General features: G+C 34.7%; 2 protein-coding genes across 2 annotated transcripts in view; both read left to right on the top strand.

Moving 5' to 3' along the window:
- The first annotated feature begins 5,036 nt into the window (after positions 1–5,036).
- LOC117416237 (homeobox protein HMX3-like) lies at positions 5,037–7,090 on the top strand. Its single transcript, XM_034027328.3, has 2 exons — positions 5,037–5,796; positions 6,407–7,090. Exons 1-2 carry the CDS (start codon positions 5,505–5,507, stop codon positions 7,015–7,017), a joined length of 903 nt encoding a protein of 300 aa, XP_033883219.1. The 5' UTR covers positions 5,037–5,504; the 3' UTR covers positions 7,018–7,090.
- Positions 7,091–11,381: 4,291 nt separating this feature from the next.
- The window catches only part of LOC117415314 (homeobox protein HMX2-like), a 7,546-nt gene continuing 4,656 nt past the window's right edge, over positions 11,382–14,271 (top strand). Inside the window, exon 1 of the mRNA XM_034025470.3 lies at positions 11,382–11,496. The gene's annotated coding sequence lies outside the window, so the exon portion shown is untranslated. The remainder of the gene's footprint in view (positions 11,497–14,271) is intronic.

Raw genomic sequence — 14,271 nt, 5'->3', positions numbered from 1 at the left:
CACCTGTGTAACATTCTCCAGAGTGACCATTTACATTAATAAACGTTATATATTATATATACATTACATTATATAATAATAATAATAATAATAATAATAATAATAATAATAATAATAATAATAATAATAATAATAATAATGTAATTGTATGTAAAAATAAAGGGCGTCTGCTAAGAAATAAATAATAATAATAATAATATAATAATGAAATACCGCAAGAAGCCCGTCATTATTGAGACCTCTTTTTTTCAACTTTGAAGTGTTTTGCTTGGAGGTCTATGGCATATGCCTACTGCTATATAGTGTATGTTTTCTGTTGCTCTTCAAATGCAAATATTTTTACTTGACATGTCTAGTTTGGCCGCTATGGTGCCCAAGTTGACTTGCTTCTTTAGCATATCCTTATAATCTGGACCGGGCGTTGAGGGCATTTTTGCACCTTGAAAACCAGTCTTTCGCACGCCATCTCTCACTGTACATAGTGCACATAACGTCACACAAGAACTTCAGCTGATTGGACTAGATGGAAATTTACCGCGCGGTATTATCAAAAAATCACTCTGGTTTCTATGCCGCGCGGTTTTCCGCTGTACCGCTTTTCTGTTCAGCACTCACTGTAATTGCACCCATTCAAAACAATGGATTATATATTTTTTTAACGCATGGTTTACCGCTTTCCGCTACGGCGCCCAGTGTAAGCAGACATTTAGAATTCTCCTGTCACCAACCTTCCAAACAGGATCTGGTTCACATGTGTCGTTATTAACACCTGGCTTATAGCGAATAAATAGGCAAGCCAATGAAATGGCTTTTAATCTGAATGCATGACCATCAAAACAGTTTTTAGCCAAGTTGATGTAGAAAAAGACCGCATACACGGATATGTTATACCGGTATTCGGTGTTGTTTATATCAAAATTAAGGCCAGTATGTTTTATAAATAATGCTTTATTACACAAGGATAGGTACAATAGTCTAATAATAATAATAATAATAATAATAATAATAATAATAATAATAATAATAACATACGTCTATAGTTGCTACTCAACTGGCGAAATACGTTGCGAGTATTGAATTATCTGCCGCCGCTCTGTCAATTGGAAAAACGGTCACATGGCTTTTTTTATTTTTATTTTTTAACACTTTATATGAGGTGTCTGGTTAGAGGTCTAACCTTTCGATTGATAGAAATCGACAGCAAAACATTCTCTTATATGATTGTTAAATAAGATATTAATGATACACATTAATTAGCTGGTTAAATAGGTGTCTTTTCTCATTATACAGGAGATGGACATTAGCAACTCCAATTTCTTTGTTTTAATGAGTTTCATGTGTGGTCTGTTGTTTTTCTATCGTATCATAGCATATTGCTGCATTTGTGTCACATAATGAAACGATAATTACATATTGATTCAAGTTTCTAACATATTTAGTGGCTTTGATAAGATAAGTAAAATAATAATTAGTGGACTATATGGGGTTATTTCTAGAGTGACCTTGACTGGGACAATCAGACAAACAAGTCTGACTGCAATTTTAATAGTTGGATTGGAAATGGAAAAAGCAGCGTAGCATTATTTTTTTAAAAAAAGTTAATAATTTAAAACGATCAAATAAAAGAAAATTGAAGTTTACTGAAGTCAGAGATTTACACAAAATACAAAAAATAAAAACGAGGTAACATGAAGCAACAGTGTAATTATGATCATGATCTCTTATTAAATTGAACTAAACATCAATTCGGGAGACAGTCGGTATAGGCCCTAATCGTACTGTTGATATTTTACAATGTTTGCTTATTCAAGAGATTATGAGAATTCATGAGCAGGTTATTTTTGAATAACTGCTTGAAATTTGAGAGTAAGTCCTTCAAGCTTGTTTCTATTCAATTGCATTTGAATTAAGACACTCATTATTAAGTGGTATCAGTTTTCTTCTAGCTTACTGTGGTTATTTTAAGATTTTGAAAAGCTATTTTGTGTTCCTGTTTGAAATGTTTATAGAAAACATATCTTAAGATGGAGTGTTTTAAAATTATGGCTCATACACTAAACCACATCTTTATAAACATGACTGTTTAAACGCGTTTAGTATATACACTGCATGTGTATTTGTGTTTGTGCGTATACAGTAATATACAGCAGCGTTGTCTATGTATTTGTTCTAAAGTATGGAGTTGGAAAAGTAGATCTCCTATAGAGGGCGCTATGTCCGCGTGATTTGAGTGTTTAGCTGGTCTTTACCTCTCAGTACAGGCATATATATATAACCACAAATAGGCTGCTAAGGAACATAACACAGAGAACAGGGCGCAAATTTAACTGCAACAACGAAATCGTTAGCTAAGAAATATGATATGGAGAGGAGATGACATATAGATATATCCACAAGGGCTTGTCTTGATGTGTCTATCCCCGGGGTTTGTTTTAAAACCACAAAAAAATACATGTCTGAACAATGAAGGTAAAATATTAGCTGGGGGAAAAAAAACTCAACGGCTTGTAACACAACACTGTTTTCTAAAGCTAATTTGAGTGCATTTTTATAATAACTCGGGGTTAGCACTGATCAAAGCAATTTCAAACCGAACATTTAAACTATTGATGTGGTGTTGGGGAATCATAGTCTTTTAAATGCTCTTCAGATATTATTAATAATGCAGGTCACCACACACACACACACACACACACACACACACACACACACACACACACACACACACACACACACACACACACACACTGGCAAATAACCCGAAAGCCACGGATTGCTGTGCAAAGCATTCCTTTTAAGCAAAGGAACATTGTGTGTTAGAAGGAATACTGCCAAAAGCAGTGCTAAAGTTTAGAAAGTGGAAAGGATTTTAAAAGGACAATACTTTAAAACAAAACAAAATCTCATGAGTGCGACTTTTTGTCGGGTAATTATGTATTATGCATTCAGTCTGTTTTAATTATAGTAGGCCTATACCTAAAACGGAAGATTTGTATTTTATATGTCACCTGTCTGCTCTTCGTAAAACCCAATCACAACTTATCTCTCCAATAATAACCTAGATTTACAATAGAAATGTAATTACCGGTACACTTTTTGTGGTGCTATCCAATATATATGTGTGTGTGTGTGTGTGTGTGTGTGTGTGTGTGTGTTAATAATTACGTATACCATCCAGTTTATCCAATTACATCGAGAAAAGTCCTAGAAACATCCACAATATTGCTTATGAAGAGAAACAAAGCAAACCAATTTGCTCCCCACCCAGCACCCTTATTACCAATGATATAGTAATGATGAGGGCTCATTAACAAGCTACAGTCCGGCACGCCGTTTGTTTAGCTGGATATTTGAAATCAAAAAGCAAACCATGCAAACCTAAGAACAAAGGATCATGATCTTACACACACAATGCAATTTAATTTTAATGCGACAATTACATGCCCATTTTTAATTATCAATAATACAAAACTTGAAGTTAATCAAATGAGTTAAAAAATTGCTATCCTTACATTTTGACAAACAAAGCGAGTCGCAAGTTGGATATTAGTTATCTAGCATATATTAGCTTACAACACCATAAGCACAGGTTGCTGCAGCAATGTGAAAAATAATTGGCTATAGCCTGCGATTCACCGTTTCAAATTTTCAAAATGACAGGCTTTGTGAATACCGCCTATTTTATTCAATGTCCACGAGAAATGATGAATGAATGAGTTAAAAGAAAAGGCAAGAGAAGATTTAGCTGCTTAATTACCTTTGCATTGTTGGAACCCGTTAAGTTATACAGAGGACATGAAAGAGAAATGAAAAAAAAAAAATTATCTTGTATTCATGCACAGTGAATATATTTAGCAGTCACGGAATAAAAAATGTGAAATATACAGACACTGGTTTGACATAAACATCATGGTTTCTCTCTCCTGCCAAATTATTTGATTATTTTGATTTGATCAGAGTTCTCCGTTTATTATTATTATTATTATTATTATTATTATTATTATTATTATTATTATTATTATTATTATTATTACAGGAATAAACTATAACGTTTTTTTAATTACTTGGGTAATAATTAGAAGTGAAAAAGTGGTATTATTCCTTTGACACGTGTTTAATGCATACAAACCGGTATAGACACTTCTTTTTTTTTTTTTTTTTTTTAATAACCCATACATACATTGTAGGCTTAGACGTACTACTTACAAATAGAATGTCATGACATATTCTCTGTTGGCAAATACATGTACTTAGACATTTGAAAAACACCAACAGTTTAAATTGAGCTATACTTAATCAAATGGGATTAATGAAACACACACTTGTTATTGGTTTGAGTTTATGTTTAAAATGTATTTTTTTTTTTATCTGCAATGTGTATAAATTCTAACTGCAAAATTAAAAGAAACATTTCCATTGATTTATTTTTGAAATCTTGGTAAGGAGCTTCTTTCACGTCTCTGCAATAAATTAGACTTTCCTCGGTATCATTGTGTCTTGGCATCTGTTATACATACAGGCTATAGCCTTTTCTGTACGTCCTAAAGTTTGACTGTGCATCAGTAAGCGTTTAATAAATCAATGTTTTTTGGCTTAGGTTTAAAACAAAGTGGCACAAATGGTTATTTTCTAAGTTATAAAGAAAATGTTGTTTCTATTATTATTATTATTATTATTATTATTATTATTATTATTATTATTATTATTATTATTATTATTATTAGTAGTAGTAGTAGTAGTAGTAGTAGTAGTAGTATTAGTAGTAGTAGTTTTTAAAATAAAACTGTTTTACTGGATGTTTATAAGAAAGAGAGAAAGAAAGAAAGAAAGAAAGAAAGAGAGAAAGACTCATATATGAGTTGGAAATGAAGCTGCACTTTGCACCAATAGTCAGATCTGAGTCATTTGCCTGCTGTGTTAGTGGTGCTTAAGCAGAGTCCATATCCCTTTGTACTAATAGCCCCGTCCTCATTTGCTGGCTAATTGGACTATATAAAGCCAATAACAGGCGTGCGCTTACAGCCTAAAGCCAACTCGCAAAGCATAGGGAGGGTGGACTCACTGCAAAACCATTCTCTCTCTTTTTCTGTCTCTCTCTCTTTCTCTCCATTTCCGCGCTGTTCCTTAATCCCATTTGCCATTGTACGTGCCCAAGCGCCGTATACTCTGTGCATTTAACTAGGATGACATTTTTATTTCATCATTAGCATCTGGCGCCAGACTGACGCAGTGAACATTGTCCCATTTTGCAGAGGATCTCTGGCGGACTTGGATGCAAGATTATATTTGACCAGTATTATTATATCTATCTATCTATCTATCTATCTATCTATCTATCTATCTATCTATCTATCTATCTATCTATCTATATCTATATAGATAGCGGATTGCGCGCTGAAGTCTTTTTAACGACACTGAAGAACTACAACAACATACGAAGATTAGCGGAAATACCTTTCCATATTTTTATGGTCTGAGACATCGGCCACCAACAACATACAGCCATGCCTGAGACAGCGCAAGAAAACTCAAGTCAACCCAAGGAGTCTCCTTTTTCCATAAAGAACCTACTGAACTGTGATAGCAAACCATCCAAGCCAAAGACTCTGTTTGCCCCGGTGAAAGGGGCACTGGAAGGCGCTGGTTTCGCTCTCTCTCAAATTGGGGACCTCGGCTTTCCCAGGTTTGACGTACCTGCTCAGAGGTTTGCGCTGCCAGCGCACTACTTAGAAAGAGCTCCGGCTTGGTGGTATCCTTACACCCTCGCATCTGCAGGCCACTTACACAGAACAGAAGGTACGTGCGTACAAGTTAAATAGACTTTTCGTGGTTTTATAGACGTATGTAGAGTTAAAACTGTAATATAATTTCGCCCTTCGGACGTGGTTGGGAGTGATCTGATATAGGTTTGTGCAATACATGGCCTGCCCATTTTTAACGCATTAAAAACCATGCATTATGTTGCAGGGGTTCTTTGTGAAAAGTGTAACGCCAATAGAAAAAGTACAACTTGAGTAAAAAATGTTCTGATAGTCAGCTTGTTCCATGCAGCCTAAGGCTATGTACATTATGCTTCCTGTATACAGTAGCCTACTTGTCAAGAAAAAAGAAAGACGATAACAACATATTTAAAAAGATCTCCCTTAAACTAGGATATGTACTTTAAAATATAGGGGAAGTAAGCTTATCTGAATGTCTGTTGTTCGTTTGATAAGTGGAATTGTCAGGACTGAGTGTTAAATGTATAATTTTCCTGCTGTTGTAAAACGACATATATTATGTCATCTCTACTTGAGTTTGTTTCTGATCCAAATTAGGTACAGATAGAATACGAGACAGGTAGACACTGGTTCAATTAAAACCTTCCTAATGATACATTCTGTGTTTTTTTTTTCTCTCCTCTCAGTTATAGAAAAGGCCAGTATCAGAGACTCGTCTCCGGCGTCGGGCACCGATCGAGACTCGCCCGACCCGGTTCTTAAATCCGACCATGACACAAAAGAGAACGACTGCAACAAAAGCACAGAAGAAATCGTTCTGGAAGAGAGCGATTCGGAGGAACCAAAGAAAGACGATAACCTGGAGGACTGGAAGAAAAGGGAGGACAGCCCGGACAAGAAGCAGTGTAGGAAAAAGAAAACGCGCACCGTCTTTTCCCGCAGTCAGGTGTTTCAACTGGAGTCCACGTTTGACATGAAAAGGTACTTGAGCAGCTCGGAAAGGGCCGGTCTGGCGGCTTCCCTGCACCTAACAGAGACCCAGGTCAAAATCTGGTTCCAGAACAGAAGAAATAAGTGGAAACGACAATTAGCGGCAGAGTTGGAAGCTGCCAACCTGAGCCACGCCGCTGCGCAGCGGATAGTGAGGGTGCCCATTCTGTATCACGAGAACTCTGCTTCAGAAACTGGAAACTCAACGGGTAACGTGCCAGTCAGCCAACCACTCCTCACCTTTCCACACCCAGTATACTACTCACACCCTCTAGTCACATCGGTACCGCTGCTACGACCGGTGTGAGGACTGTGTTTTTATTATTATTATTATTATTATTATTATTATTATTATTATTATTATTATTATTATTATTATTATTTTTGTAAAAAAAAAAAAAAAGCTTATAGATTTTTTTCAAAGCCAAGAGGAGCAGCTATACATTTTCAGTAATTGTTTGTAAGTATCAAGTGATTTGTGCAATTTATACATAGACGCCAATTCTTGTCCTGTGTTTCTGTATTTCTTTCTGTTATTATTATTATTATTATTATTATTATTATTATTATTATTATTATTATTATTATTATTATTATTTGGACATTTCACATTGTTAAATGTACATAATTTTTTTTGTATAACTGAAACTGAGCTCGCTCGCAATGCTATATACCGAGCTTCATGTAAAAAGCTTTTTAAAATGTGATGTATACGGAATTACAGTTTGCCAAATAATAATTTTACCTGAAGAAAAGCCTTTATTTCATCACTTTTTCATTTTTTTTTTTGCATTTGATTTCCCGGTTTATAAACCTTTCCCTTACAACAAGTGACTTCTTTATTCAAAGGGTTTTAAATACCGAATGCAAATTAAGTAGCCTATATGAAGCTGTAGTTTTTAGTGCAAAGAGGGATTGTTCAAATCCGCATGACTTTCATTGACCTTTTTGTATTTTTGTAAGTGTCTATTGAACTAAATAATACATTTTTAAGATGACAAATTGTTGAACTTTGCAAAACAGCTGTACCTTTAGCTTACTTCATTTGCTCTCATTTTTTATTTAATAATAATAATAATAATAATAATAATAATAATAATAATGTACTATTATTATTATTATTATTATTATTATTATTATTATTATTATTATTATTATTATTATTATGTGTTTTCATTGTGATGCAGGAAGAAATGAGTTGTATGTTTTCATTGTTTTTTGGGGATAAACGGAATTATTGTACATTTGATTTGTCTTGTGTTAATTTGTTTTATATTTGTGCAATATTGTACTAAATCTGTTAAAGCACTCTTCAGTAGCTTAATGGAACGTTTCACTGTATAAAAATGTGTTCATGGGTAAACTGGAATACTGCAAACCAATAGGAAGGCATACATAGCACTGACAGCATGTACGTTCAAGCGCTTTAACTGAAGGACAATCAGAAATACTTTATTTTTTAATTAATTTAATAAATGTACTGTTTTAATTGTAAAAACAAAAACAAAACAAAAAAAACTATCCCTTTTGTTCCAAAAGTGGGAATTTACTTGAACATAATCATGAACTGAAATTTCACAGGGTGTGCTTCTTTTTCTGAATAGCTGTTTGTATAGAAATACCCTACTACACAAAGACAATATTCTGTGTAAACGTCCCTTTGTATAGGACAACTGACGTTTTTTTTTTTTTTTTGTATTTGATATTGTATTGCTTAATTATGTTGTGAAATAAACTGAGCATTCCTTTTATATGCGGTGTGTTTTATCCTGTTGTCTTTTCACTGCATGACGCAGATAATTCTGCATCGTGAACTGTAAGAGCATTGAAATTCCAATATTCTAGCCTATATTTTACGTCCTATACTATTGCAGACAAATACAAAACCAACCAACAAACCGTATTGTGTATGTAGCACATGCTTGTAAACTTTTTTAGTTCACATTTACGCAAATAGGTAAACGTTTACTTTTTAATATCATTTAAAGATTACTGATAGATGAATACATTGATGAATGGATTGTCGAAGGGATCAGTTAATAAAAACAATAAATATATTCTGTGACAGTACTCCAGTATTGAGCACAGCAGATAAGAATTGTTTTCAAAAGTGAAATCTATAACATCGCCTTAGGGTTTTAAGGGTTGTTTGTTTGTTTGTTTTTATTTACTTTTTGGTTTTACTTTTGATAGGTTACATTGAAGTTCGCATTTTTCTTGTATGATTACAAAGCACTGTATTTACTTTGGTTTTTAGATTGAGATTCAGAACCAGCGTGCCGCCGTACAGAGCAGAGTTTCCAGATTAACAGCGAGGCGCAACATAGGAGCCACTTGTTGCCAAGCAGTGACACGTTTCATATCGTAGAATAGCAAATGTTTAGGCATGAAACACAAATCTCATGGTTTTAAACACGTATTCGTTTTTGTATACCAGAGTCTATTTATTTATTTATTTATAGTATAGACTGTATTTTTGTGGCTTTTATTCGTGTTGGAAATCGCACATGTAATTGAATACTCAAACCACTGTAAAACGCGTGGCTTTGCGGTGTACATAATCTTTACAATGGTTTAGAGAGCATTAACTAACTCAATTTGAAACAAACCGTTGAAACAGCAAGTACTACATTTTGCCTAGTTTGTGACACTTGCACTGCTTTTTATAACTAAGCTTAAAACAAAAAAAACACAAAAGTTAGCAAGGGCTTCCATACAAAATAAGCAAAATACAAGATAATTCTTTTTTTTCTTAAGTTGTAGCGGTAACTTCGCGCCACTGATATTTTCTCGATCTTAGATAGCATTGTGTGTGTATGTTTTTTTAGTGTATATAGCAATCGGAGCACATAGATTTGTACCAAAACTTAAATGTTGATAAAAAGATAAATAATAATACAAAAAAAAAAGCTTACCTGAAATTTGGAGTCACAATATTTGTTACCCTGTGTAAAATACAAACAAAGTCGTGCTTGTTTTCGGTACAAGTAAGTCAGTGGTTGATAATTAAGATGTTGCAATAACAAACAAACAAAACAAAACAAAAAAACCCCAAAACAAGATAAACGGAAAACACAAGCTGTTACAAATGTCTACACAATCTGAATGTTTTGTGTTTAGTACAAAGAAGCGTTCGCGCGCGAACTCCTCGCCCTTTGAAGAAACGATCAGTGCGACTCAGAACAGATCATTTGCACTTGGGTTGAATTGACCTGTCTGACACTCCTTCAAGGGCAGTGGTAGCAACGCTCTCTTGATGTTCAGAATCTTAAAGCGGCAATATTTACTCTCATCCCTGGGATAAATTGATATTTTGCAATATCAGGACCATTCAATGCAGCAGTGTGGAGTAGTGGTTAGGGCTCTGGACTCTTGACCAGGGGTTGTGGGTTCAGTCCCAGGTGGGGGACACTGCTGTTGTACCCTTGAGCAAGGTACTTTACCTAGATTGCTCCAGTAAAAACCCAACTGTATAAATGGGTAATTGTATGTAATAATAATAATATAATTGCATGTACAAATAATGTGATATCTTGTAACAATTGTAAGTCGCCCTGGCAAAGGGCGTCTGCTAAGAAATAAACAATAATGTGTTTTTATTATTATCATTTTTTTTTTAATTGGCACCGGGTGGAAGCCCCACATTAATGGAATATATCCATTAAACATTATTCTATGAAGGTATAGTACTGTCATGTTAAGAGTATAATCGGGATCCATTTCCCATTCAAAAGGTTAAGGAGTCATACTCAATTGACTGTTAAACACTATATATTATTTACGTATTTAGACTTAATATACATAGATAGTCATACAGAGAGATGACTAGACAGATAGATATAGATGTTGTGCCAGGCCTAATTTTAACAGTTTGTATTGAACAGAAGCCAAATTGAACTGGTAGTGTGGTGAGTTGCCCAGAGACAAGAATCGGTTGTGTTCTTGTAAGGAACGTCATTGTTTTTGAAGCACAATTAAAAGGCCATTTTTAACATTTCCGTGGATAAATGCCAGGTTGTTAGTGTATTAATCTGTAAATAGGTCGTGGGACGTACATTTCAATAAAATGATTTGACCGCCTTTCAAAGTAAAGTTTAGGACCCTATCTTGGTTTGTATCTGCTACCGGGCAAAAGACTATCTGAATTAAAGCTATAGGGTAAATAAAAACGCATGCCTCTGATTAAGTTGGTATAATGGTTATTTATTTATTTATTTTCTCTTTCTGAAAACACAAGCCGTTTCTTTTCAATACCTTATTTACGCACACGATGCCATTGTTATGGGAAACACACTGGTGTTCGTGTGGTATTAATGTTCGCTGTGTTTCAAACCCACATATGTTTCTAAAGGTGATATTGTATTGGAATACAAATTCTGGTTGCTTCAATGTCAGTCCAGTTATACAGCCTATCGTTTTTTTTTAAAATAAGAAAACCAAGATAGAAGCAGTTTAAAATTGAATAAACCCGTTTTGTTTTTGCTGTTGTTTCCAAACCACTGCGTTTGTTTGCAATTAAAGAGTTACATTGGCTTATCCCTCTTGTGAATTGTTTTGAGCCAAGCTGCACATATCTAACTGTGGTGTTTGTATTTCAAACACACATGTATTTTTTTTTTATTTGGTGCTAAAATAGATGGTTCCTTGTATAGCAAACAGTCCCTAAACATGGGAAAAGATATATAAGTTAACAGTGGCAGAAATCAGCTCAGTCTGAAGCTGTCTACAGTCACCTGAGTGCTGAAATCCATCGATTAAACCTCTGAGGGGCTTTTGAAGCATAAAGGTCAGTATCATATACATATATACATATATATATATAATGTGCACTATCTAGCAAACTAATATATTGATCAATTCTGCTGGTTTGTTATTTTTTTCTTGAGATTTACGCATCCACAAGCTGTCCTGAAAATAGAAGTAATACCAGTAATATATTTTTTGGAAAACTTTGTGGAAAACTTTGAGCCAACTTCCAGAGACGCCTCTGTTCCTGAGAGAATGCTATATGTGGCAGTGATTTGCACAATTTTAAAATGGGGGTAACTGCTGCATCTCGTCACGGGGGCTTCCAACCAAGTGTCTGTGATAATCACTTTACTGTATCGACTCGTTATGCCACGCAGACTCAACGAGGGGCCATTAAAGAGCATTAATAGATTGGCATAACATTATGCTTCAGTTCATATTGATCACAAAACGTCTGTAAAATATTGCTTCAAATAAAGGCCATTGTTCGTGTGCACATTTGGCAGTGTTGATGACCTTGATTTGTTCGCATTAAAATAGAAAAAAAAAACAATCAATAATGATTCCTTTTTGACAAGGTTATGCAAATAAATAAATAAATAAAAATAGCAAAATAAATAAAAAATCTAAACACAAGACTGAACGCACATAAATAAAAGTAGTTTATATATATTTCAATTAAAAACGATAAAGTGCATGTTAGTCCCGCTGCAATGTGTGTATTTAAGTCTGATGTTGAATAATGTTTCCTGTGGAATTTACAAAGGGAATAGTTTACACCTGATTTCACCATTGAGGGTGGATATTTGAGAAACATAAATCTGATGGTGTAAAGTGTCTATAGATTTAGATACAGCCATTGTTAAATACTTTTAAAAGATATGCTCCAAATAAGTGGACATTCTCTCTGAAAAGGAAAACATCTATGCCCTACCTGATCAAAGTCACTGGTCTCCGCATCTGTTCAGTATTGTGTTAAAACAAACTTGACAGAAGTGTGAGTTTGGAATTGTATGAATCATTGATTAAATAATTGCTATTTTCTGTTAAAAGCGATTTTCTGCTTTCAGTGACAAAAAGTCAAAAGCAAACAGTACAATAAACAACACGTTTCATTGCGCACTCCTTTAATCAACGAGTAGCAGGTATCATTAGTTACTTAGTTCGTATAAGTATTATTTTTTTTAAAATAAAATGAATCTCTTGTTTTTTTTTTACTCTTTTAAACCCCCATTCGCTTCCATGATGGAGTGCAACCGTCAGATTTTCATCAAAGTTCTATTAAGTGAAACATAGGTTGCAAGGCACCGTCTGATTGAAACAGTTTAAATTCTAATTGTGTTTTTAATTTGACATATAGTTGCGGAGAAGAATCACACTGCAACGCCAAGGGGCGGTCGATTTTCTTAATTTCTCCCAGAGGAATTGATGAGTCTATCAGGCCAGTAGATTGGAAACCCATTAAAGCTCAATGGTTAGGTTGTTAATTGGAACTTGATGGATTGGGGGCCCGTCGATAGGCTATGCTGATCCAATCTTCCTGACTTTCTGTTTTCCAATAAATTACACAATTCATTTTCAGACACATTACATAAACTGTACACCTCCAGGGCTGCCTTTTTTTAAATAGGGAGAGCTCTCTCTCTCTCTCTCTCTCTCTCTCTCTCTCTCTCTCTCTCTCTCTCTCTCTCTCTCTCTCTCTCTCTCTCTCTCTCTCTCTCTCTCTCTCTCTCTCTCTCTCTCTCTCTCTCTCTCTCTCTCTCTCCCCCCTTCTAATGGCAGCAATGCAAGATGTCATATGAAGCAAAGAAAAGAGCAGGCTGGGGCTTTGAATGAAAATCGAAACATAATCAACGTTTGTACTTAGAAAATTTATTGAGATCATTTTCTCTGGTAATTTCCTTATTTTAAAGTTTGGACGCGCCATATATCATAATCCACACGTATAAAAAGGTCTGTGTTTAATATTTATCGAAGCTCGATTCCCAGATCAAACCTATTTATGACTTCATCTGTCTTTTTAGGAGGAACATTTTTTCCCTAATATTACAGCTGAGCTCAACAGACAATATTTTTTTTGCAGCTATGGAATTAGCGAAGGCCACTCTTTTAATTTACGGGGACAAATGATCTTGTTAGGGGTCTGTAGGGTTACTACAAGATGGATAATGAAAATTAGCTCTCTCTCTCTCTCGCTCACACACACACACACACACACACACACACACACACACACACACACACACACACACACACACACACACACACACAGGATACAATTTTAACATGATTCCAATGCGCGGAAAAGTGTGCAGAGAAAGTTAACAAACGTAACGCAAGTTTAATGTTAAGGTGAGCTTTTGGATCACATTATATCCACCATCTCTACGTATATCGTTGGTTATGTAGTCTATTTTAAAATGATTTAATTTTAAAATGAAATAATTTTACATTTACAAACGCCTACTATTTTATTTTTCCAGAAGAACTCGGGTCCTGCCAACAGATGCCCTGATTTAAACAAGCCTTAGATAGATAATACGTATACAATCTACCCATTTAACTGTGTCACTGGAGATTTCACGCCTTATCTGTACCCCCTATAAATTCCATTCAACCCCTCAGCTGCAGGCAGCAGTACTCATATATCACGCTTAGTAAAACGCTCGCTTGTGTGAACATATGCCCAATTTAGTGTCCATCCTCAGCCTATATAAAACTCTAAAATAAACACACAATCTGACATATTAAAGGGGATTTGTATAAAATGTACATTTTAAAATATAATAAAAAAATATTTAAACATCATTAA

Source organism: Acipenser ruthenus, chromosome 7 (genome assembly GCF_902713425.1).
Source record: "Acipenser ruthenus chromosome 7, fAciRut3.2 maternal haplotype, whole genome shotgun sequence".
In the NCBI taxonomy this organism is placed as follows: Eukaryota; Metazoa; Chordata; class Actinopteri; order Acipenseriformes; family Acipenseridae; genus Acipenser; species Acipenser ruthenus.
Note: the sequence above shows the minus strand (reverse complement) of the source record. Positions and strands in the feature narration are given on the sequence as shown.